This window comes from Pogoniulus pusillus, chromosome Z, assembly GCF_015220805.1.
Source record: "Pogoniulus pusillus isolate bPogPus1 chromosome Z, bPogPus1.pri, whole genome shotgun sequence".
Lineage (NCBI taxonomy): Eukaryota > Metazoa > Chordata > Aves > Piciformes > Lybiidae > Pogoniulus > Pogoniulus pusillus.
This window is the reverse complement of record NC_087309.1, coordinates 55,746,835-55,773,676: the sequence shown is the minus strand read 5'-3', so window position 1 is coordinate 55,773,676 and position 26,842 is coordinate 55,746,835. Positions and strand designations below refer to the sequence as shown.

Genomic DNA, 26,842 nt, shown 5'->3' with positions numbered 1-26,842 from the left:
ACCTTTGCCAGAGCAGGTTCACCTAGAGCAGGTGCACAGATGACACAATGTGGGTTTTGAATGACTCCAGGTATGGAGACTCCACCACTTATCTAGGCAGCCTATTCCAGTGCTCCACCACTCTCAAAGTAAAGAAGTTCCTTCTCATATTTACATGGAACTTCCTACGTTCACATATGTGTCCACTGCCTCTTGTTCCATCACTGGGCACCACTGAAAAAAAGGACTGCCCCCATCTTCTTCACACCCACCCTGTAAGTATTTATAAGATCCCACTTCAGTCTTCCCTAGGCTAAAATACCCCAAGCCTTTCCTCTTAAGAGAGATGTTCCTAGTCCCCTAATCATCTTCATGGCCGTTTGCTGTACCCTTTCAAGCAGTTCCCTGTCCTTGACCCAGGGTACCCAGAACTGGACACAGTACTCCAGATGAGGCTTCACCAGGGCAGAATAGAGAGGGAGGATGAACTTCCTCAGCCTCCTTGCCACACTCTGATTGATGCATCCCAGCATGCCATTGGCCTTCTTGGCCACAAGAGCACACTGCTGTTTGGTCATACTGCTGTCCACCAGGACTCCCAGATCTTTTTCCATAGAGCTGCTTTCCTGCAGGTCAGTCTCCAGCTTGGACTGACACATGTGGTTATTCCTCCCTAATGCAGTACCCTGCACTTACACTTGTTGAATTTCTGAAGGTCACTCTCTGCCCAACTGTCCAGCCTGTCCAGATCTCACTGGATAGCAGCACAGCTTCTCGGTGTGTCAGCAGCAAACTTGCTGAGGGTGCACCCTGTCTCTTTGTCCAGAGTGCTGATGAATATATTGAGCAGGACTGGACCCAGTACTGACGCCAGGGGAACACGACTTGTTACAGGCCTCCAGTTAGACTCTGTGCCACTGACCACAACCCTCTGAGCTCTACCTTTCAGCTAGTTTTCAATCCACCCCACTGTTTAATCATCTAACCCACACTTCCTAAGCTTTCTTATAAGCATGCTGTGGAAAATGGTGTCAAAAGCATTGCTGAAGTCAAGGTAGACCACATCTACTGCCCTCCTCTCATCTATCCACCCAGTCATGCCCTTGTAGAAGGCTATGAATCAGTCAGACATAACTTTTCCTTGGGGAATCTATGCTGACTACTTCTGATAACCTTCTTCTCCTCCACATGCTTTGAGATGATGCCCAGAACAAGCTGTTCCATGACCTGAGTGCAGCCTCAGCAAGTTTGCTGATGACACCAAGCTGTGTGGTGCAGCAGACAGGCTGGAGGGCAGGGATGCCATCCAGAGGGACCTGGACAGGCTGCAGAGGTGGGTACAAGTCAACCTCATGAGATTCAACAAGAGCAAGTGTAGGGTCCTGCATTTGGGTAGAGGCAATCCCAAGCACAAATCCAGGCTGGGCAGTGATTGGCTGGAGAGCAGCCCTGAGGAGAGGGACTTGCAGGTGCTCATGAACAAGAGGCTCAACATGAGCCAGCAGAGTGCAATTAGAGCCTGGAGGGCCCACCAGATCCTGGGCTGAATCAGAAGTGTGGCCAGCAGGTCAACGGAGGTGATTCTCCCCCTCTAGTCCACTTTGGCGAGACCTCACCTGGAGTATTGCATCCAGTTCTGGAGCCCCCATTACAAGAAGGATGTGGACGTGCTGGAGCATGTCCAGAGAAGGGCCACGGGGATGATCAGAGGGCTGGAGCAGCTCTGCTGTGAGGACAGACTGAAAGAGTTGGGGCTATTCAGTTTGGAGAAGAGGAGGCTCCCAGGTGATCTTTTTGTGGCCTTCCAGTATCTGAAGGGGGCCTACAAATAAGCTGGGGAAGAACTTTTTAGGCTATCAGGGAGTGACAGGACTAGAGGGAATGGAGCAAAGCTGGATGTGGGTAGGTTCAGACTGGATGTGAGGAGGAAGTTCTGCACCATGAGAGTGGTGAAAGCCTGGAATGGGTTGCCCAGGGAGGTGGTTGCAGCCTCGTCCCTGGAGGTGTTTAAGGCCAGGCTGGATGGGGCTTTGGCCAGCCTGATCTAGGGTAGGGTGTCCCTGCCTGTGGCAGGGGGGTTGGAACTAGATGATCCTTGTGGTCCCTTCCAACCCTGACTGATTCTATGACCTTTCCAGGGATGGTGGCAAGGCTAACCAGGCTGGAGTTTCCTGTGTCTTCCTTTCTTCATGCCATTTTTAAAGACAGCAGTGTGCCCAGATGGCCAAGAAAGCCAATAGCATCCTGGCCTGTATCAGGAACAGTGTAGCCAGCAGGGCCAGGGAAGTCCTCCTGCCCCTGTACTCCACACTGGTTAGGCCACACCTTGAGCACTGTGTCCAGTTCTGGGCCCCTCTATTTGAGAAAGATGTTGAGGTGCTTGAACACATCCAGAGAAGGGCAACAAGGCTGGTGAGGGGGCTGGAGCACAAGCCCTATAAGGAGAGGTTTAGGGAGCTGGAGTTGTTCAGCTGGAGGAGGCTCAGGGGAGACCTTATTGCCCTCTACAACTACCTGAAAGGAGGTTATAGCCAGGTGGGGGTTGGTCTCTTCTGCCAGGCACCCAGTGACAGAACAAGAGGACACAGTCTCAAGCTGTGCCAGGGTGAGTTTAGGCTGGATGTTAGGAAGAAATTCTTCATGGAAAGAGTGACTGCTCATTGGAATGGGCTGTCTGGAGAGGTGGTGGAGTCACCATCCCTGGAGGTGTTTAAAAGGAGGCTGGATGAGGCACTTAGTGCCATGGGTTAGTTAACTGAAGGTTAGGTGATAGGTTGGACACGATGACCCTAGAGATCTCTCCCAACCTGGTTAATTCTGTGACACTGGATTTCCTCCAATGCTCGCACACCTCATGTGCTCTCCCGGACATTTCAAAGATGATGGTGAGCATCCCAGCAATGACTTCTGACTCTGCACTCACAGATGCATCCCAACAGGACCCACGGACTTGTGGATATCCAGTTAATTCAACTGATCTCTAATTTTATCCTCCATAACCAAGGAAAAGTCTTGCTTCCTCTTGACTCTCTGTGTTACCTCCAAAGTTAGGGAGTCCTGATTGCTGGCCTGAGCAGTACAGACTGTGACCTGAGCTCGATTGTATGGTCCTGCTCTGGCAGGGTGATTGGACTTGATCACTTTGGGTCCCTTCCAACCCCTGACATCCTGTGATCCTGTGACTGAAGCAAAGAAGGCATGTAGTAACTCCTCCTTTGCATCCTCCATCACCATGGCACCTGCTTCATTCAATTGTGGGCTCACATTCTCTCTAGTTTTCTTTTTGAAGAAAACCTTCCTGCTACCCATGACATCCCTTGTCAGCTTCAGTTCCAAGGAGGCCCTGGCTTTCCCTGTTTCATTCCTGCAAACTCTGACAGACAGCACTCTTGTAACTTTCCCAAGTGGCCAGTCTCTTCCTCCATGTACTGTAAACTTCTTCCTTTCACTTATCCTTTTCAGAAGCTCCCTGCTCAACCATGCAGGTCTGCTGCTTCCCTTCTGATTTCTTGCTCTTAGGCATGTACTGCCCCTGAGCAGTAGGAAGCTTTCCTGACCACTCCTACCTTCCAGAGCTCTAATTCAAGGGATTGGTCTAAGCAGCTCCTTGAAGAGGTCAAAGTTAGCCTTCTTGAGGGCCAATGTTACAATCCCACATTTTGTGCCTACTGCTTATGATCCTGAACTATCTTATCACGATCCTTACTGCCAAGGCTGCTCCCAAACTTAACGTCCTCCACCTGTCCATCTTTGTCAGTACTGGGTCCAGTAGTACACCTCTCCTTGCTGGCTCCACCACCACTCTAGTCAAAATGTTATCATCAATACAGTGGAGGAGCCTGCTGGACATGGCCTTCCCAGAAGATAAGGGTGACTGAAGTCTCCCACGAGAACCAGGACCTGCGATTGTGAGGCTCCTTTCAGCTATCTGTAGAAGGCCTCATCAATTTCTCCATCCTGATCAGGTGGTGTGTAATAAACACTCACAACACTGTCTCTCATATTAGCCTGCCCCATAACTTACCCACATGCTCTCAACTTGCTCTTCATCTTCTCCAAGAGAGAGATGAATACATTCCAGTTGGTCTTTCCAAGAACAATCCCACCACCTCTTTCCTAAAATGGACACTGCCACCTATGACAGCACTGCAGCCATCCTGCCATGTCTCAGTAACTGCAAAAGCACACCAATCTCCAGCTCCTCCTGCTTATTCCACATGCTGTATGTATAAGCATTTCAGGAAGGTAGTTGAGGATGTAGTTTTTGCCCTTGAGGAGTGGCTGACCTACTGGTTATCACAGGCTGCCATACAAGTGCTGGGTTACTAAACCCAGGTGCCTCTCTGGCAAGCCCAGTTACATCTCCATCCCCCTTCAAATCTAGTTTAAAGTTCTCTTAATGAGCCCTGCTAACCCACAATAAACACAGGTATTCCTAAGCCTTAGGACAGAAGAGGAAGAGAAGGAAAATAATTAAGATAAGAAGTTCTTTAAACCTTGCAATTAAATGCCAAAATCCTTAGACTTCAAACGAACCCTCACTTCATAGCTTTGAACAAGAACCTCTCTACATGGGACTTTCATGGAAGAAGCTCTAGATACTAATCTCACTGTCTTGATAAACTTAAAATTTGAAATACATGCCCAAGTGCTCCAGTACAGCAGTCAGTTAGAATAGTTCCACTCCACACATCTATAGACTACAGCCTAGGCTCCTGGAGGAATACAATCCAAGGAATCAGAGAAGAGACATGAATAGGTTCATCATGCAACTGATAAAATAACTGCTTCAGTAATCCGAGCAGAATGAAGCACAAGCTTGCATTTACCAGGTACTCACCCTGGCTAAGCACCTTTCAACTACAGTAACATATGAATACAATACTTCACCTCATCAGGGCATCCATCTGGTCTTGGTAGTCGTCCATTATTCTTCAAAAGCTCTATCAAGTGAAACACAATCATCTGCCCTTGTTTATCGTTGCCAATCATGCGCATGAACTCCTGAAACAAAAGGCAAGTTGCAGAAATAGTTTTTAAAGGAAGAAAAGATGCTGCAATAGTCTTACGAAGGGAGAATCATTAAAACAAGATCTTGATGCACTCAAAAACTCACAGTCAAACAGAAAACAGGTATGTATCACAGTGATGTTTAAAGAGAAAAAAAAAAAAATCAATGTAACCTAGAAACTAGGTGAAAATCTTGCTCAGATCACCAGAGAGGAAAAGCAAATGCAGAAGTACTATTAACTGAAAATAATTTCTAAGTGACACAGAAAGGATTTTTTTTTTTCTCCTCCAATACTGCATAAATTTCTTTAATGACCCTTTGGAGGAAAATGTAAAACGGCTCTTGGTAAGAAGTGCACATGGCCAAAGGTGAGGGCGCAATGTATTACAATAAAGGCTATGGCAGCTAGATTGCTTGCCCATCACTCACTGATGGAATGATGAATGCACACATTTACTGCAACTATATTCCACCTGAGCCCATAGCTTACTCTACAACTTTCCATTTCATAACTCTTCTGAAGAAGAACTCCAAGTGTTTGCAATGTTTGTTATTATGCAGGAAGAGCTGTCCCTGCCTTGGGAGTACCTCCTTGATAACTTAGTCATTGTACTGAATTACTAAGAGGTCCAGTGCGGCCAACACAGAGATCTTCCAAGTGCATTTGCTCATCATTGCTTAGCTCTCACGTACATTTGCCAGGACTGAGACACTGTCCACGACTGAGGACAACTGCAATAAATATATAAGGCTCAACTTTCCTCTCTTATGCCTGCAGAGGACTACTAGGTGAATTTCATCTGAAGAACTGATACTCAGCATACAGGTAGTATTTTTCTCCATCCACTGGAAATCTGCCTCTAAAGGTGCCTGCCAATTGCTTTTTCAAACATTAGGAGTTATAGGATGGATAAGATCTATGTGGACTATCAGTTAGTTTTCAGATCTCCTTTGCTTGTTTATAGTGTGCTGCTGCATCTGCTTGGAAGAACCATTAACTATGTACTTACAGCTGGTGGGCTTTTGCTCTTGTCAATGTATGTGAAGAGCTCATACAAGACCACACCAAAACTCCACACATCGGAGGCCACTGAAAATTTGCTTTCTGTCAGAGATTCAGGAGCATACCTGCAAGACACAATAAAAGGAATATTGTTCCAGGCAGCGTGTCTTTTCAGTTTTAAAGATAATTCTTTCAAGACAACTGACTTATTTCTCCCATGAATTAGTGTTCTTTTTTCATAGGCATTTGGATATTCTCAGTTCACTCCACTACTTTCACTAGTAGGGAAGTTACAGTTATTACTAACTGTGTTTGTTTAGGGTGGTTTGTGTACTCAGTACCAATTAACTATTACTAAAACACAGTTAATTATAACTATATCCAGGTCTGCTTCGTTTCTTCTTCAACAAAAAAAGTTGTAGGTATTTTTTCTTATCTGTAGTGCAATCAAACAAGACTTTGATGTGATATGGCCTGGAAAGAAAGGCAATTACATCTAATAAGCACCACTCCATCACTTTCAGTGAGTCTTGAACTCTGCTCCAGGTACTCCTGAGCTTACATTTTACAGTTCCGCATAACATTTACTAAGATGCCATTTTGCATTATTTATCTTTAAGATATGACATTTTCACAGTGCCTAAGGTAGACTGAAATAGACTAAAAGCAGATGTATGGAAAGCAACTTTATTTTGCTGCCAGCTATCAGGACATAAAATGGGTTTTATTGCAATTGTCTGGCAGCTTATTTTCTATGGTATTTTTGTGTCTTTATGGAGAAAAACTGAAGTATATATATTGCATTTTGAATATAGTCTACCAATTTCCACTTCATACTCCTTCAGTCTCCCACAAAGCTATACAGACTGTTCTTTCCTTTTCTAAATTAAACACAGCTTGCTCTTTCCTTTTCTCAATTAAATGCAGCTCACTGGAGTATTATGGCATTTTGGAGTAACTCAGACCTTCTCTAGAAGTTCAATGTCCAAATACAGAGACCTGCCCAAATAGTCATCCTAATACTTTATCCTTGCTATGCACAGTCTGTGAGCTTTAACTCCACTTAGTCAACAGAGGATCTATCCAAGAGATCTCCAACAGAAGACGTGAATGACCAGAGTTTAGGGAACCAAAAGCACCTTGTAGAAGAGCTCTGTCAGATTTCTTTTAATATCTTCCCCGTTTCATGATATTTCTTTTAAATATTGTAGTAATTTTAAGGTTTGGGTTTTTAAGAAATAAGTCCCACATGCTGTTCTTAAAGCCAAACATCATCTTCGCAATGCTGGACAACTGACTTGGTGTTTGAGCTAAAAAAATATGCAAAACAATTGGCTGAAACTGCTAAAAATGAAAACATAGCACGACTGCACGTATCAAAAGCCACCAAAAAAACCCAACTTACCAAAATATAGGGCTTTCACCAGGTTCTTTTACTTTGTAGTACTCTTTGTCTTGTGGCAAGACTTTCGTCAATCCAAAATCTCCAATTTTTACTCTGTTCTCGTTCTCCACTAAGATATTCCTCGTTGCTAAGTCCCGGTGAACATATCTTTTGGTACCCAGATACTCCATGCCCTAGGTGGAAAGTTCACAAACGCAACAAGGAAAGAGTTACTTCCACCGTTAAGCAGCTGCACTTCCCCAAAAGGCGAGCATTAATCTTGAAGCTAAAACCAAACACAAAGTGTTATCAAAACTGGTGTGCTTGAACATTTGGCTCCTCCGAGGAGCTATTTTTCGAGTGCAGACACTTCTCTTAACTGAAAGGAGATAAACTAAGCACCTGTCAGAACCAAGTGGTTTTGTTTATTGTGTAGCTGGATAACACAAAACAGTTGGACAGCTGGCCAAAAACAGTCTTGGCAAAACCCCACAATCCAGGGCAGATGGCAGTGTCCTATTTATCTATTTCATTTAATCTTTTTTCTTCACTTTGTACAGCTGCCTTCCCATTGCTTTATGAAACTCTGTATTGCAATTCCTTGAATTTGACAACTGCTCTCTAACTGTTTTTCCACCTGTATGTCTTGTTTCTCTTCTATATGGAATCACAGAATCACAAAACCAGGTTGGAAAAGACTCCCAAGACCATCGAGTCCAACCTATCACCTAACACCTTCTAATTAACTAACTCATGGCACTAAGTGCCTCATGCAGCCTCCACTTAAACACCTCCAGGGATGGAGACTCCAACACCTCCCCAGCCAGCCCATTCCAATGCCAATCTCTCTTTCCATTAAGAGCCTCCTCTTCTCCAGGCTGCACACCCCCAACTCCCTCAGCCTCTCCTCACAGGGCTGTGTTCCAGGCCCCTCACCAGCCTTGGTGCCCTTCTCTGGACATGTATCTCAAACATCTTTCCTAAATTGGGGGGCCCAGAACTGGAAACAGCACTCAAGATGCACCGCCATAGGCAGGGACACTGCCCACCAGAACAGGCCACCCAAGGCCCCATCCAAACTGGCCCTGAACACCCCCAGGGAGGGAGCATCCACAACCTCCCTGGGCAACCTGTGCCATCATTCACCAACACAGTACTACTTGCTATTGTATTTCCATGGCTTGCTGTGGAAAATGTTGTTTAAAAGGCATCTTGATTTTTGCTGCTGCTGCTCCCTTATTACCAAGGCACATTAATTCTTCTTGTGAACAGCAAAATGTGGAAGAAGTTAGTGGGTGTAGTGGCATTACTAAAAATGTTTTGCTCGCATAGCAAAACAGGTGGACAGAATGGTGGGCAGAAGCTGACAAGTGCAGAGTGTCAACAGACACCTCGGAGGCACTGTCCCTGGGGGTCTTCAAGAAAAGACTGGATGAGGCACTAGTGCCATGGTCTAGTTGACTGGATAGGACTGGGTGATAGGTTGGACTGGATGATCTTGGAGGTCTCTTCCAACCTGGTTGATTCTATGATTCTATGATTCTATGAAGCAAGCTGTCAGTTTCACAGCTTCACTCCTTGAACACAACTGAAAAGCAGTAGGTTAAAAGCTGAATGCAGAAGTTTTGAGCATCAAGGTTATAGTATTAATAGCCAAAATGTTTATTTTTAAACGTAAGAAACCTCTGAAATAGTTGTGACAGACTAACTTTTCTCTTGGACTCGTTACCTCCTTGGACCACTTGGTGGCATTGCCGTTTGCTCACGTCCCGCTCCAAACCGCCCAGCTGCGCAGCAGCCACTGGTACCACTGCGATCCCGAGAACACCAAGCTCGCTTTCCTAAAGTGAGACTACTGGTTTTACGATACGGTCTGAGTAAATGCTGTAACTTTCTGTTACTACTATACAGGCTACTGAAAACAGTCCTAAAGTTTCTCTGAGGATAGCAGCTTTTCTGTTACCCTGTAAAACAGCTGTTCTAAGAAAGACACTTACTTGAAATGATGCACAGAATCCTCTGACGCTACTCTTAACAACGGAGTTTAATCTACTTAGGTGGTATCAAATAGTTCTTATCATTAAAACTGGGCTCTCCAGTATAGATACCTAAAGCACTTCAAGTGAGAAGATGTGGGTGGACAAATGTCATTCTTAGCCTCTTTCACTATAAGCCAGAATTAACAAAATGCAGGGCCAAAAGAGCAATCAGATGCGTGGAGAAATTAATTTCTTTATTTGCAAGTTTGTCGCCAGAGTTCTTCAGAGTTGAATGCAGAATCCTACTGCTTGCCATCAGACAAGCTGCACCAGATGACAGCTACACTAACTTGCATCTACAGAACATCAGCATCAGGGAACACCACCTTGGTGTTTTTTCAGTGTGTGATACACATGAAAGCATACCACCTTTAAGTCAGGAATCCTTTCCCGGTACAGTAATGAGGAGCCAAAACACAGCAAACAAGCAAACACATGCAACATAACCCTCAGGTATGGGTATACCTTCTTCCAGATATTTGAAAGAAGAGCCAAAGGACAAAGGGAGAAAAGCTTTTTAAAAACTACTTTTAAATCAAAAATGACACTGACATAATTGCACAGGAGAGGCACGTAGGATGCTGGAAGAGCAAAACACTGTGAGAAGCAAAAACAGCTAAAAGAAAGATGGAAATGTGGCCAGAGAAAAGAACAAGAAAAGGCACTCAGATCCTGTTTTCATAATGTTTGGTGCTCACTATATTTTTGCTCATGTAAATTTCAATCAGCAGAGTGCTGCAGGTGAGAGTGAAAATTTAAAATGATGACTATAACCTGCATTTTGCAGGTCATATAGCAACAACTATGCAAAGCAGACACATACACTGTAACTCGTAGTACTCTGCTTGCCTTCGAAGTAAAGACACTTTACAGCACCTTGTGACCCTTCAGATCATAGGCTGAAATGGCCACAGAATAAATCAGGTAAGTGGCTGCAACATTTGCATATTAAAAATTTCCCATTGCCTCTTTGCTGTTTTATCCACTTGCTGGATAAGGAATTGGCTGGATGGCTGCACTACAAGAGTTGTGGTCAACGGCTTAACTTCCAAATGGAGACCAGAGACAAGTGGTGTCCCTCCAGGGTCAGTAGTGGGACTAATGCAATCAAACACCTTTGTCAGTGATATTGACAGTGGGATTGAGTGCACTAATGTGGTCCTATTGACACACTGGAGGGAAAGGATGCCATCCAGAGGGACCCGGACAAGCTTGACAGTTTGGCCCATGTTCAACAAGGTCAAGCTCAAGGTCCTACACCTGGGTTGGGGCAATCCCAAGCACAAATGTAGGCTGGGTGAGGAATAGTTTGGGTGTTCTGGACTGCATCAAAAGAAGTATGACAAGCAGGATGAGGAAGGTGATTCTCTCCCTCTACTCTGCTCTTATGAGAACCTACTTGGACTATGTATCTGGTTTTGGTGCCCTCAGTGTAAGAGGGACATTGAATTGCTTGAGTGGGTCCAGAAGAGGGCCACAGAGAAGATCAGAGAGCTGAAGTACCTCCTGTATGGGGACAGGCTGCAAGACTGTGGGTTATTCAGCTTGGAGAAGAGAAGGTCCTGGGAAGACCTTATAGTGGCCTTCCAGTACCAGGAAAGGACTTTTACAAGGGCTTGTTGTGATAGGATGAGAGGGAATGGATTTAAGCTTGAGGGGGGCATATTTACACTAGAGAGATACTAGGAAGAAATTATTGACAATGAGAGTAGTGAGACACCGGAACAGGTTGCCCAGGGAGTCTGTGGATGCCCACTCCCTGGAGGTGTCCAAAGCCAGGCTGGATGAGGCCCTGAGCAATGTGGTCTACTGGAAGGTGTCCCTACCCATGTAGGTGGCTGGAACAAGATGACTTCTAAGATTCTTTCCAATCTAAACCATTCTGTGAATTTCTGAAACATTCACTTTCATTGTCCTCCTAGGTGGTGCTGAGTGTTAGACTATTTCAGTTCTTTGCCTGAAGGAAAAATTGTTTTCAGTGACTTACCAGCATTGACAGTTTATTGCAGAAATAATACTGAAAAGGGGGTTTAATACTGAGTGGGTGGTCACTAAAATCCCTCTCATCCATGAATGACTTGTGAACATTTTCCATTTCCCAGTCTCACTGCACATTGCTTGCCCAACAAGCAGTTGCAGACTATCCACCTAGCCTTGCCTCAGTGAGGCACATCAACAGGTGAGATCAGTGGCTAAAGGTGCCTGCAGCACCCAGGTATTTGTCCCAGGTTCAGCAGGTAAAAGGTTTAGAGTCAGTTCAGTTTCAATTGTGGCCGTTTGAGCTGATCCTCTAGCTCAGACATAGGGGAGAGATGAACATTCCAGGGATAGGCCACATAAATGGCAACAATAGATAAATTAATATAATTTCATTGGAGCATCAAGAACTTAATGTCTAGAAGCACAGTTTGTTCTGCCCCTTCTCCCGCTGGCTTCTGCTGCTGCAGCTTCGCCTATCTTCCCCGGCTGCTGTTTTGGCTGCTGCTGCTTCTGCTGCTTCGCCGCCGCTTGACCCCTCCCCCATCTCCCTTAAGGTTATTGTATTGTTTTCTTTTTTTCCCTTCCTTCCTTCTCTAGTTATTATTTCTCTTTACATTGTTATACTTATATTATAAGAAAATACAATTTCATCTTTCTCTGACTTTCAAAAAAAGTAGGGGGGTTTGTGTTGTGAATTTTCTTCCCGGGGGAGGGATCAGCCCAAACCCGGGACATCAAGCAGGCAGCTGTTGAGCCCTCTTCACCAGGTGAAAGTCCTCATGCCTAGAGAATAGTGTGGCTCTAGCAGAGACTTCCCTGCCTGATTCTTGTCAGGCCTTTTCTGTAGATATTGCATAGGGGAAGTCTCTGAATGTGGCAGGGCACAACTGCCAAACATAAGAATCTTTGTGGGCTACACACCCTGAATACTCATTGTTAACAGTACTCAAAGTAGAGTTCTTAAATCCACTGTTACAGTGGATTTATGACTGAATGTTAGAGTTCTGAAAACAGTTACAGTATGTCACAAACAGTTTGCCTGGATGAGTATATTAACACTTGCAAGATTTTTTTCAGCTGTCATTAGAAAGGGAAGGGGTTTTAATCTTTCTGAACAAAATACAAGCTAAGCAAACAAAAATAAAGGAGTATATTCTGCTTCAGCCAACAGTTAGGCCAGACTCAGCATCCTGTACTACAATACCCAAAAGTTGCCCAACTTGAGTACGTACTTGTTGCTACTTTTTCTAGCATTGTGTATCACAGTATCACCAAGGTTGGAAGAGACCTCATAGATCAAGTCCAACCCTTTACCACAGAGCTCAAGGCTAGACCATGGCACCAAGTGCCACGTCCAATCTTGCCTTGAAGTGCCCCAGGGACGGCGACTCCACCACCTCCCTGGGCAGCCCATTCCAGTGTCCAATGACTCTCTCAGTGAAGAACTTTCTCCTCACCTCCAGCCTAAATTTCCCCGGCGCAGCCTGAGGCTGTGTCCTCTCGTTCTGGTGCTGGCCATCTGAGAGAAGAGAGCAACCTCCCCCTGGCCACAACCACCCCTCAGGTAGTTGTGATGCTAGCAGCCCAAGAGTGCTATAAGGGATGCACCGAAAGAACCAATGATGGCCATTCCAAGACAAAAGAGACAAGACCAAAGAGGTAAACATTTTCTGGAAAATACCAATCATCTGAAATTTCTTACCTTACATATCTGAGATGCATATAGCAAGAGCTTCTTGTGGTCCAGCCTCTCCTTGTGTTTCTGCAAATAATCTCGTAAACTTCCATGTGGTAAATACTCCATAATTAATCGTAGATTCCTACGACCTTACACAACAACAACAACAACAACAAAATACACTTAATTTTTCTGTTATTTTCCCAAGACAAGTTCTGAAATACAAACATCTATGAAAAAAAGTAACAGAAAATAACCTTAACACAAACCTCGAGATCCTGTTTCTGAAACTTTTTTCCTTTCTAGTCTTGTACTGTATAGGTTGTAAGAGAATTGGCAATATCCAACCCAGGACATTACACTGAGCAAAAAACAACAGTTACATACTGGATGCATTTTCTGACTTAACCTGATTTTCTGGGATTGCTTTTATGCTTTAAGAAACCAGACAAGAAGGTAGTAAATCAACCGAATTATACAATGAGCTGGCTCAATAAATTGTCTGTCTTGTCCTGAGATGCTGCAAACAACAGACACTGCTTTCTTTGATTTGTACTCTCTAAGCCTAGACAAAGTTAGGACAAGCCAGTGATTTTCACAAACTCTTACCTCTGAATTTCTCAGTATGCAAACTTAGCTGCACACCTGAAGGCCTATTCGATAAAGGACATACCTGCGCTGTAGCATACTCCTTTGTATTTAACAATGTTATCATGCTGCAGAGATTTAAGTATTTCAATTTCTCTTTCAAAGTCTCTAAGGTGCTCTTCTGTGCTATGTTGCAGCTTTTTCACAGCCACCACCTCCCCAGTATTATCCTGCAGTGGGTCATATCGGCACATCTCAACACTGCCAAAGTTTCCCTAGATCACAAATGGAAACATCTGAATTAAAAACAAGTCCACATCATTATCTCTTCCTTAGTGCTTCTTCATACTTCATCAATGCTCACTGCATTAGCATTAAGGTGACCACAATTAAGGGAAATGCCACAAAATCTCCCTCAGAGAACAAGAGTTTTTTAAGAATAAGAAATGTTTGTGAAAAGAAGCAAACAGCACATGAGGAAATGAGAACAAGGAGGAGGATGATGTCCATTAATTTTGTTGTCCTCTTCACTGATTTACACTCTGTTAGTTGTCATACTCCTCCTCCTGCACTTGCAAAACTCCCTTCATTTAGATGCTTCCTGGCTCTTAATTCTCTTCTGTTTCTTGCTGGTTCTTCCCCCATTTGTTTCAGTATTCTACATTCTTCCTTTTCTTTGTATGTTCTTTATCTTTTCTTCATAACTCATCCTCCACATGTTCCTACCTTGTGTTATGCTACCATGTGCAGTCAACAACCAAACATCTGCTTTAAGGCTTGCTTTCACTAGTACTTGGGAGTTAAATATATAGCTGTGTGTCAAAAAAACCATAAACTGGCTAAGAAACATGGTACTTGGTGATAATTTGCCAGCTGCCTTTGGTCATCTGTCTAGGCACGCTTTCACACAGCTGGGATGCATTAACCTGCAAAACTAACAACCAAGTAGTGATTTCTAAAGCCCCCAAAGTTTATAGCCTACATATATCTCAGAAGACATTATTAAATTCAGGGACTAAATATGCAGACTTCTCAGAATATGCAAGCACAACCTCCCCGATCGCCCCAACCCCAGTAGTTCTATGCAGGGCTGCTCTGAAGCATTTTTAAATTAATATTAATTGTAAAGGGGAGAGGGGGGGCCTGTACTCTGCACTGGTTAGACCACACCTTGAGTACTGTGTTCAGTTCTGGGCCCCCCAGTTGAGGAGGGACATTGAGATGCTTGAGCATGTCCAGAGGGTGGTGAGAGGCCTTGAGCACAAGCCCTATGAGGAGAGGCTGAGGGAGCTGGGATTGGTTAGCCTGGAGAAGAGGAGGCTCAGGGGTGACCTTATTGCTGTCTACAACTACCTGAGGGGTGGTTGTGGCCAGGAGGAGGTTGCTCTCTTCTCTCAGGTGGCCAGCACCAGAACGAGAGGACACAGCCTTAGGCTGTGCCAGGGGAGATTTAGGCTGGAGGTGAGGAGAAAGTTCTTCCCTGAGAGAGTCATTGGACACTGGAATGGGCTGCCCGGGCAGGTGGTGGAGTCGCTGTCCCTGGAGCTGTTCAAGGCAAGATTGGACGTGGCACTTGGTGCCATGGTCTAGCCTTGAGCTCTGTGGTAAAGGGTTGGACTTGATGATCTATGAGGTCTCTTCCAACCTTGATGATACTGTGATAATAATATCAGATGCCACTCTGTATTGCTGAAAAAGATCTTGGCTTTTTGGTGTGACTGGATTCTTTGTAGAGGTCAGACATCTTTCCCCTAACGAAACTAAAAAAGGTATTTAAAAAAGGACTTGCACATTGTGGTCAGGTATGACTGAAATTATTGATTTCTGTAACAGAAATTTCAGTGTAGATAATGTATCAGTGTAGATAATGTCATCAGAAGACATCTGAAAAGGAGAGCTAATTCCTGGGCAATTAGAGAATTCTGAAACACCATACCTTGCCAAGTTGCTGTAAAAACTTCAGATGTCTTTCTTCAAATTGTGTTGGGTCCCGATCTTCAAATGCACCAGAAAATCCAAGTGCTCCAATTCTCATATTTGGCAACATATCACTTTCTGTCAGTAGCTCATAATCTGAGAGGTATGAGGAAGAAGGAAAAAGAAAGGAGAAGTGAGACACAGAGAAGTGTATGGGAGAATGAAGAAACGTCACCATCACGGCATGTTCTAGTTTTGCTTGGTGTACTCCAAGCTCAGCAGAATATTAACTACCTTAATTTTTATATAGTAATAGGCATTCAAAGACTAAAATGTATTCCAAACCAGCAAATTACTTGTCTTGACCTGTAACAAGCCTTGCCTTAACTTCCTATTATTCTTTTTTGTAGGCATACAGTACTTCAAATTTAGCAACTGAGAACAAGAACCTCAGAAAGGACAAATGTAAATTACATCAAGACTTGTGATAACATGTGTCTTCCACTTGGAAAAAGAAAGATACTGATTTATTTTATCGGGGGGAAAAAGAAAAACAGTCACAAACATAACATACTTGGTTAAGACACTGGAGTGTTTTGGGGATATACATTAAGCAAACCAGGAAATTGTCTTGAATCACAATGCTAACTTTTAATGTAACTTTTAATGTGCTCTCTTTTCAACTAAGATAAAAAGTAGTAACCTTCTATCCCTCTTCATTTAGCATTTCCAGAAATACTTTGAAGAGTGGTTGTAGGTCAATGTACCAACAAGGCAGACATCACAGGGAAATGAACCAGTAAGTACTGTGTCCAGTTCTGGGCCCCTCAATTCAAGAGAGATGTTGAGGTGCTGGAAAGTGTCCAGAGAAGGGCAACAAAGCTGGTGAGAGGCCTGGAACACAAACCCTATGAGGAGAGGCTGAGGGAGCTGGGGTTGTTTAGCCTGGAGAAGAGGAGGCTCAGGGATGACCTCATTGCTGTCTACATCTACCTGAAGGGAGGTTGTAGCCAGGTGGGGGTTGGTCTCTTCTCCCAGGCAACCAGCAATAGAACAAGGGGACACAGTCTCAAGTTGTGCCAGGGGAAGTATAGGCTGGATGTTAGGAGGAAGTTGTTGCCAGAGAGAGTGATTGGCATTGGAATGGGCTGCCCAGGGAGGTGGTGGTCACTGCCCCTGGAGGTGTTCAAGAAAGGACTGGATGAGGCACTTAGTGCCATGGTCTAGTTGACTGGATAGGGTTGGGTGATAGGTTGGACTGTGTGATCTTGGAGGTTTCTTCCAACCTGGTTGATTCTACGACTCTAAGATTTTTCTTGTTGTGTTCTTGTATCACAGACTCACCTGGAGTGAACAAACTGTTCAAGTCACGTATAATTGCTCTAAATGAAGGCCTGAAATCTGGCTCGTAATCCATACAGTTGTTTATAAGGTTTGCAAGTTCTGTCCAGTTGGGGGCAGGAAGCTGGTGCCTATCTTCATAAAACTGCAGTTTCTGGAGTCAAACAGATAAGAACCATTTTAATATACAACTGTGAGGAATTGTGGAAGCCTTAACTTCTCACAAGAGCAGCCAAAAAATACAGCTCTCAATTTAGACTAGTTATCTCATCAAATGCACATCTAACCTATCTACATCAAAAGCAAAGGCAGGCAACGTATCAAGACTGGCCTAGTTTACAGTAATCAGAAATTCCCAGTCAGTTCTTTGGGGAAGATAAGAAAACAGGGAAAGATAACAAGAAAGACAATGTTTCCTTTATTGGTAATTCTATAAAACCTCAAATGAATGTGTCCACAGAAAATTCTACCTGTGAGATCACAGAGCACAAGTTGTTAAAAGCTTCAAGAGTATCATGAAAACATGCAGATTAGTACAGGAGAAGACAATTTCTGAAATATCTCTTTCTGTATATATAAATATATATACAGCTGAGCTGCCAAGCCACTCTCCATCATTTATCAACAGTCCTGGCTCACTGGAGAGGTCCCCAAAGACTGGAAGCTGGCCAGTGTGATACCCATCCACAAGAAGGGTCATAAGGAGGAGCCAGAAAACTACAGAGTTCTCAGCCTGACCTCAGTGCCAGGCAAGGTCATGGAACAGGTCATCTTGAGTGCCATCACAAAGCACCTACAGGATGGCCAAGGGATCAGGCCCAGCCACCATGGGTTTAGGAAGGGCAGGTCCTGCCTGACCAACCTGATCTCCTTTTATGATCAGGTTACCTGCCTGGTGAATGTGGGGCAGGCTGTGGATGTAGTCTACCTGGACTTCAACAAGGCCTTTGACACTGTCTGCCACAAGAAGCTCCTAGCCAAGCTGGCAGCTCATGGCTTGGACAGATTCACTCTGTGCTGGGTCAAGAACTGGCTGGATGGCAGAGCCCAGAGAGTGGTGGTGAATGGTGCCACATCCAGTTGGCAGCTGTCACTAGTGGTGTTCCCCAAGGATCAGTGCTGGGCCCAGTCCTGTTCAGTATCTTTATTGATGATCTGGACGAGGGGATTGAGTCCAGCATCAGTAAGTTTGCAGATGACACCATGCTGGGAGCAGGTGTTGATCTGTTGGAAGGTAGGAGAGCCCTGCAGAGGGACCTGGACAGGCTGCATGGGTGGGCAGAGGCCAATGGGATGAGATTGAACAAGGCCAAGTGCAGGGTTCTGCACTTTGGCCACAACAACCCCAAGCAGCGCTACAGGCTGAGGACAGAGTGGCTGGAAAGCAGCCAGGAGGAAAGGGACCTGGGGGCACTGATAGATAGTAGGCTGAAGATGAGACAGCAGTGTGCCCAGGTGGCCAAGAGAGCCAATGGCATCCTGGCCTGCATCAGGAACAGTGTGGCCAGTAGGACAAGGGAGGTTATTCTTCCCCTGTACTCAGCACTGGTCAGGCCACACCTTGAGTACTGTGTCCAGTTCTGGGCCCCTCAATTCAAGAGAGATGTTGAGGTGCTGGAAAGTGTCCAGAGAAGGGCAACAAGGCTGGTGAAGGGCCTGGAGCACAAACCTTGTGAGGGGAGGCTGAGGGAGCTGGGGTTGTTTAGCCTGGAGAAGAGGAGGCTCAGGGATGACCTCATTGCTGTCTACAACTACCTGAAGGGAGGTTGTAGCCAGGTGGGAGTTGGTCTCTTCTCCCAGACAGCCAGCAACAGAACAAGGGGACACAGTCTCAACTTGTGCTGGGGGAAGCATAGGCTGGATGTTAGGAGGAAGTTGTTGCCAGAGAGAGTGATTTGCATTGGAATGGGCTGCCCAGGGAGGTGGTGGAGTCACCGTCCCTGGAGGTGCTCAAGCAAAGCCTGGATGAGGCTCTTAGTGCCATGGTCTAGTTGACTGGCTAGGGCTGGGTGCTAGGTCAGACTGGATGATCTTGGTGGTCTCTTCCAACCTGGTTGATTCTATGATATGGAAAGAGGTGTATATATATGTGTATACATAGAATTATGTCTAAGCAGACCTGGATTGCAGCGGCTGACAAATTAGATAAGGCTTTGCAAGAAAGTGTTAGCAATCCATTTATAAAAATAATACTACAAGTACATTATTTCCCAGTGAAATAAAGGAAATAATAATCTCGTTGCTTCCAACCAACAAAAGAAATACATAACAAATGCTGTTGCCAGGGAATGTGTTCCCCTCCCCATCCTGCCCCTAGTTGAGGCAGAGTTGGCATTTCTGGTTTAGTTAAAACAGTCAGTTGTTCTCCTCACACAAAATCTTACAGTATTTAAGATGTTCAATTACTAGCATAATGTCAATTAAAATGCAAGCACATTGCTAGGAATACTTTTTTGTTTAGAGCAATACTTTACAGCAACAAAGCAACAGAAACATTAACAAGGTAATATATGGGCAGTTCTCTACTTTGTCCTCACAAAAGTCAAACTCAACAACAAACAAACTGCCAGTGATCACTTCTGATCATTACTTACAAAAGAACCCAAAGAACTGTTATGGCTGCAGACCCAGGAATACTTACTCTTGAAGAATCCAGTGCACTCAGAGGTTTGTCTCCTCCACTGCAAATTTCCCACAATGTGGTACCAAAACTCCATTTGTCTGTAGCCAGGCTTAATTGTTTGGGATTATCTACACATTCAGGTGGAACCCATGGTATTCTCTCAAGAAGAACTGTGCAAAGGAAACATTATGCAAAGATGAATAATAACAGACATTTCTGTAACATATTTGATATAATAACCTTTCTTTCCACGTTTTTGTTTCTAACTGAAGAGAAAAAAGAACCTACAGAATACAGACAACGCAGGACCACTGATTTTATTGTAAAATAAGCCTAATGTTATAAAATGGCCTTAATATAATTTCTGTGTTACATTTTTGCTCCAGCTTCTCATTTCCTCAAAAGTTACCAAAGGAACTAGACTGTAAAGAGCAGTAAGTACTTCAACAGTAGCTAGCACATTATGGTACAGAAAAGGTGACCCAACAAGGATTCTCATACTGTTTGTGTTTTAAACTTTTGGAATTGACTGTGGTAACAAGTTAAAAGGCAGTATTGTACTGATGTAGACTTAGAGCTCCTTAAAATGAAACCTCATGACATTAATGTAGACTTCCCATTTAAAAAGGGAGAGTTTAAACAGTTTATTGGAAAGTAATGACACCGCATTGCTTGCAGTCTTTTAGATGCATTACTTCTTGGTACGTATAGAATTACCAAGCACAAAAGGTGTTCAGTTTTCCAACGTTATTAAAAAGACTATGTGCTGGTTTGAGGCCAATGGGAATATTTTAATGAGAGAAATGAGATCATTGGTTGTGAAAAGAAAGTAATGACGAAGTCTGTACCATTCATTGGTTTGCTGAGAGGGATAAAAAGCCAAAATGTCAGTGGTTTGTCCCAGTCTGGTCTGCGATGCTGGATTTATTCACTTCCTCCTCACTCTGCTCTAATATCTTTTTTACTACTCTTGGCTAACAGAAAACAACATAAGTTTTGCTGGTTGTTTCGTTTGTCTGTCTGAGAAAGCAGAGGGAGAAAGACAGGGCTAGCTTTGAGCTATCATGGGCAATTTCTTTGTCCAAGAGGGAGTCTGGACTGCTGTAATATCTCTAAATTGTATATAATTGTAAAAACACTGTGTATATATGCTTCTGAATTTTGCCATGCTCTAAATATAGCTTCAAATAACTCACAGTATCACAGTATTATTAGGATTGGAAGAGACCTCACAGATCATCAAGTCCAACCCTTTACCACAGAGCTCAAGGCTAGACCATGGCACCAAGTGCCACGTCCAATCTTGCCTTGAACAGCCCCAGGGACGGCGACTCCACCACCTCCCCGGGCAGCCCATTCCAGTGCCCAATGACTCTCTCAGGGAAGAACTTTCTCCTCACCTCCAGCCTAAATCTCCCCTGGCGCAGCCTGAGGCCGTGTCCTCTCATTCTGGTGCTGGCCACCTGAGAGAAGAGAGCAACCTCCTCCTGGCCACAACCACCCCTCAGGTAGTTGTAGACAGCAATGAGGTCACCCCTGAGCCTCCTCTTCTCCAGGCTAAACAATCCCAGCTCCCTCAGCCTCTCCTCGTAGGGCTTGTGCTCAAGGCCTCTCACCAGCCTCGTCGCCCTTCTCTGGACATGCTCAAGCATCTCAATATCCCTCCTGAACTGGGGGGCCCAGAACTGAACACAGTACTCAAGGTGTGGTCTAACCAGGGCAGAGTACAGGGGCAGAATGACCTCCCTGCTCCTGCTGACCACACCATTCCTGATGCAGGCCAGGATGCCACTGGCTCTCTTGGCCACCTGGGCACACTGCTGGCTCATGTTCAGGTGGGTATCAATCAGCACCCCCAGATCCCTCTCTGTCTGGCTGCTCTCCAGCCACTCCGACCCCAGCCTGTATCTCTGCATGGGGTTGTTGTGGCCAAAGTGCAGCACCCTGCACTTGGAGGTATTGAATGCCATCCCATTGGACTCTGCCCATCTGTCCAGGCGGTCAAGGTCCCGCTGCAGAGCCCTTCTGCCCTCCAACCCAGCCACATCTGCCCCCAGTTTAGTGTCATCTGCAAACTTGCTGATGACTGACTCCATGCCCTCATCCAGATCATCTATGAAAATGTTAACTCACATGCTGTCTGAGCTAATCTGGTAAATTTCATTAGCAGGGGAGGGGAAGTTCCTAACCCATGTCAGACTATATAAAGAATAGTAAATTTACTTCAGTTTCATTAGCATAACAATCTTGCACACTTCTCAAAGCTTTTCATTTAATTCATTCTGCTGTTTATAAAGCATTAGAAGAAATTCAATGGCAGATGTTAATCCAGTATTTTTAGCATCATCAAGTGGCTTCAGGTATTCACCAAGAAATGCACTACAGATGATTGCCAACTGCCAGACAGAACTTTCAAAAGAGTATTTACTTTCAGCTCTGAAAGCTTCTCAAGCTGTAGAATTTAGATAGGATAAGAAGTCCAGCAGCTATCTGTGGAGGCAGTGAACTTATTCATGGTACATTATAGCACACTAATAGTACTATTAAATAGTACTGTATACAGAGTATACTTATAGTATACTAATACTATACTACAAATATAATATACTAATAGTACTATTAAAGACTGAATGAGGCACTTAGTGCCATGGTCTAGTTGACTGAATAGGGCTGGGTGATAGGTTGGACTGGATGATCTTGGAGGTCTCTTCCAACCTGGTTGATTCTATGATCAAGTAAAAAAAATAAATTGAAAATGAGCACAGAAGGAAACAAAATCATCACACAAGAGAGAATTGTGGCTTTAGCTGCTGACAAAGAAGATATACTCAAAAGTGCTGACTAGAACCTGCAGAATTTACTGTGAAGTGATAGGTGGATGAAGGAACTTACTGTAACAGAATCATGTCAGGTAGCAGTCAGAAAAAAACCCCACCATCAACAACATCAACAAAAACACCAACAAAATAAAACTTATTTTTCAAGTCAGAAACCTTAAACAATAAAGATGACACAAAGACTTACTATCTCTTGGCAAAACTGTAATACTGATGCCAGGATCACTTAGTTTTATAAACGGAAGGTTTCCAGACTTCCGGTCTTCTTCTCTGATAAGCAAGATGTTTTTTGCACAGACATTCCCATGAACAAGGCCTTTATCCTCCTATGAATAGAAATGCATCTTTTACACACTGCCTAAAGTCTTATGGTTTTAGAGTTGAATCAATACTTCACAGTATGAGGAAGACATCAGCACAAAAACGATCACACCTTAAGTTATCTAATCCCAGACATTTCACCAGTTCTTCTCAGAGCTATAGTATGTAGCTAATTTCCATTCAGTTTCAAGTTTAATACTATTGGACATGTCAAACTCAGAAGAATATTGATCCATCAGAATGATCCATTTAAAACAATAGTAGCAGCATTTAAACTCTGTTAAAGGGATGATTCATCTAATGATACATCCTGTCTTTAATAATGGCCTTCATGCTGAATTAAACTGTAAGAGGAGGATCAAAAGCACAAAAAGAACATAACAGTTAGAACAGGACAATGTTTTCCCCACACAGTCATTAACTACTAACAGTATGTAATGAGACCTGAGGTGGGAAAAAACAGAAGAACTGATTGTTGGTGAGGTGGGGAGAGGAAAGGAAGAATATTTACTGGGTATGTTTTTATTTCACAGTAAAACGTGAAATTTAAAGAAGAATGATAAATTCAATTACACTTTGTGCAAGATACAAAGGTCTGTCTTTGGATATACACTGCCTGGTATGTGCCCCACATATTTTAAAATACAGGCCCCTCCTTCAGTTTCAAGAGGCAGGATGATAGCTCAGCCATTCTACATGTATTATCCTGAGACACTTGAATTGAGCCATTAATAAAACTGCAGAACAAACAACTTACCAGAAAATGCATGGCTAAGGCCAGCTGTTTGGCTACTTCCAGTTTCCACAAGATGTTGATAACGTTTTTGTTCTTTTTCAAATATGTATCCAGGGATCCAAATTTTACATATTCTTGTACAAGGATGTCTGATTTGAAATATTAAAACAAATAACAATGAAAAATGACAGCAAATAATGGAATTTCTGGAGAGGTTAACTACTTCAGTAGTAGTTAATTTTTTTCATACCTTGACAGTGAACTACTACAGATTTGAAGCTCTAAGATCTCTGAGTATTGCCACAAATACTCTATATTCTTTATACTCCTTCAGGGTGTGGATATTTGCCTAATTTCTTTCTAAACACAAAGTTACAAGTCCAGAGGAGGGCCACGAAGATGATGAGAGGGTTGGAGCACCTTTCCTACGAGTACAGGCTATGAAGAGTTGTGGTTCGTCATGCTGGAGAAGTGAAGGCTTTGAGGAGACCTTGTAGTAGCCTTCCAGTATCTGAAGGAGGCCTACAGGAAGGCTGGGGAGGAACTATTTACAAGGTCTCGTAATGACAGGATGAGGAGTAATGGGCTTAAACTGGCAGAGGGAAGATTTAATCTGTATGTTAGGAAAAAGCTCTTTACAGCGAGGGTGGTGAAACACTGGAACAGGGTGCCCTGGGGAGTTGTGGATGCTCCTTCCTTGGATGAGGCCTTAAGCAACCAGTTCTAGTGGGAGGTGTCCCTGCCTATATCAGAGGGGTGGAACTGGATGATCTTTGAGGTCTCTTCCAACCTAAACCATACTATGATTCTAGATTTAATAGTTTTGTATGGAGTAGTTTTCCACCTTCATGAATCCAGTGAGCCTCCTTCCTCCCTCACTTAACATAATTTCTGACGAAGCATAGCAGTGCTCAGAGTAGAGAGCTCAGTAACACTGAAGAAATTCACTTCACAGATGTTTAAAATCCATATTCTTAGTGAAAAACACAATGCTTTGCTAGCAAAACATACTCTTCTGGAAACCAGAGTGATATTTGCACTAAAAACAAGTGTGCATATGTATGACATGCCTCCAGGCAGTCATCCAGCGAACAGCTCAAGAAACAACATCAGTTTCGCAGTACAGCACAGTCTTCATCAGTTTCAATATAGCAATTTCATACTGCGTGAGCCCTTGCCTCGAGCTGCAAGATGCTCACATTGCTGTGCTTCTCATTTAGACACTAAAGACACTGACAAGTACTGGTATTACATTGGTTATAACAACTGATTTATATACCAAGTTTGTTTTATAGACAGCAAACCTCTTACACTCTGTGAAGCAACATTCATCAAATCTGTACATAAAGTGTGACACCAAGAAAAAAATAAATAACAGCCTCCCTTCCTACTACCCAGTCACTGCCTCTTACCAAACTGTAGTAAGCCTTCAGAAACAGACCTATCTGCAAAGGATAACTGATCCTAAAGACCTTTAAATTTTTTTTTTGTTCCTGAAGTTTTATACATGGTCCCCATGCACAGTAAAATACATAAACTCAAAAAGCCACTAATGGACATTTTTATCAAGAAACTGGACTAACAAATTTTTGGACAAACACAGTGCTGTGCCTTTTCCAACCTCCTAAGGGAAGCAACTCATGATACAAAATCCACTCTCCCTTTTGCAGGTTACATCTCTTAATACAAGCAACAGTGCACATAACATGGTCATATAGTCATAATATGCTGATTTACATATATAGATAGATCTAATCACAGAAAAAGGAAAAAGAACAAAGAAATAAATATTTCTAGGGCAAACTGTATTTCAGGTGTCACAATGCAGTAAGCTAAATCAAAAATACACTCTACCTCTGCAGACAATGCAATGACTTTCACCCTTGAGATTTTATAATGCTTTTGTTGAAACAATGGGGCTCAAACTTTCAGAGACAGATCTCTAAACCAAGCTTCCCAAAGCTGTATTTGTGCTCACAAAGTCAGCACATGTGTGGGAAAGGGCAGTTTCTCTTTCTGAGAAGAATAAAAAACAGATTTTGTTTAATAGTCAAGTACTTCCCTTTCTAGCTAACCACAGCTGATAACAACGAGAGCTGCAATTTTTCTGACACTTCAAAAGATTGTTTCAGAAGTTCAGCAGAACTTTTTGAAAGTGAGATTTTCAGATTAACAGGCATGACTGTGAGCCTGCAATTACACAAGTTTCCCACCTTGTTATCACCATATTAACCAGCTTCCAGACACCACAACTAATGCTACTGCAGTGTGAACATGTATCGGGTGTCCAACTGGTCTGACAAATTGTCTTGTTTTGTTTGTTTGTTTTTATTTCTGCTTTTACCCAGAAACAAAGGCACAATCTAATGACAGTTGTATAAAACTAGTACAAAAAAGACAATTAATTTCTACTTACTCTCTTCTCCACATACGCAGACTCCATAATTTAACACCAAATGCTTGTAAGAAAGCTGGCTCATCATACTTGCTGCCTCAAAGAAGGACTTTGAGGAAGGAGAGAGTGAGAGAATGTCAATAAAAAATGAAATCCTAAAATGTTACGTGATTTATAATAAACTTATTAAGCCCATGTGCATTTGAAAAACATTTCAACTTCATTCTCATTGCAAAGACCTCGTGTAACATATTTTATACTGTTTCTGGCTGTCTCAGCTTTGATGTTTTGATTTGTTTTTTTTCTCCCCAAAATAACCCATAGTCCACATTCCAGAGAGGATAGAAATCTCTTTTTCTGCAGGCAAGTGTATATCAACATTCTTAAAAGGATCTTTGCTTCCGTGTCAGTTAACTAAGTAAAGCAAAACACAAAGTCACAACACACTGAATTTATTCTTTCATAATGCACTACTAAATTCTCAATTTATTCTTTAGTAGCACAGTATTAATTTAGAATAACTCTTGTCCTTTATCACTCATCCACTACTGAAAGACCTTAGCCAACCCTGACAGGAAGGCTGCAGATGCTTTTATTTCCTTAGTAATTCTTAAATTCTCATTAGTGGCATCTCCAATTACACTTGCTCATGTACTGGTTATTCACACAACAAAAAAAGAGTCAAAAGACATTTTCCTTCAGGTGCCTATATTTGTACTTCTGTATTCACAGTCCTTTTAGCATCTGATTTTCACTTACCTTTAAAATGTAAGTGTATTACTCAGCTTATTAAAATATGGGTTGTAGTTGCTTTATTGTTTTCAATTGTCCAAAGAGTACCACTTACACGGATTGTGAATACTATCTAACTGTCTTCTTTTTTTCCTTACATTTTCATATATATTTCCCTTAAGTAACTTAAAAGTTCAGTATACAACGGACAGCTAGATTAATGGGAATTTTATAAAGTTATATAATCACAGTAAACTCAAAACTAAAAGAAGGGTGAT

General features: G+C 43.2%; 1 protein-coding gene across 3 annotated transcripts in view; it reads right to left on the bottom strand.

The window, feature by feature from the left end:
• The window catches only part of JAK2 (Janus kinase 2), a 133,177-nt gene that overhangs the window by 6,573 nt on the left and 99,762 nt on the right, over positions 1-26,842 (bottom strand). For all 3 annotated transcript variants that reach the window (XM_064176463.1, XM_064176465.1, XM_064176464.1), the window contains 11 exons: positions 25,854-25,941; positions 23,459-23,586; positions 22,568-22,706; positions 19,562-19,713; positions 16,924-17,074; positions 15,599-15,735; positions 13,748-13,937; positions 13,099-13,223; positions 7,399-7,571; positions 6,001-6,118; positions 4,870-4,983 (listed from right to left, as the gene is read on the bottom strand). In XM_064176463.1, coding sequence (XP_064032533.1) covers positions 4,870-4,983; positions 6,001-6,118; positions 7,399-7,571; positions 13,099-13,223; positions 13,748-13,937; positions 15,599-15,735; positions 16,924-17,074; positions 19,562-19,713; positions 22,568-22,706; positions 23,459-23,586; positions 25,854-25,941 — 1,515 coding nt within the window. The remainder of the gene's footprint in view (positions 1-4,869; positions 4,984-6,000; positions 6,119-7,398; positions 7,572-13,098; positions 13,224-13,747; positions 13,938-15,598; positions 15,736-16,923; positions 17,075-19,561; positions 19,714-22,567; positions 22,707-23,458; positions 23,587-25,853; positions 25,942-26,842) is intronic.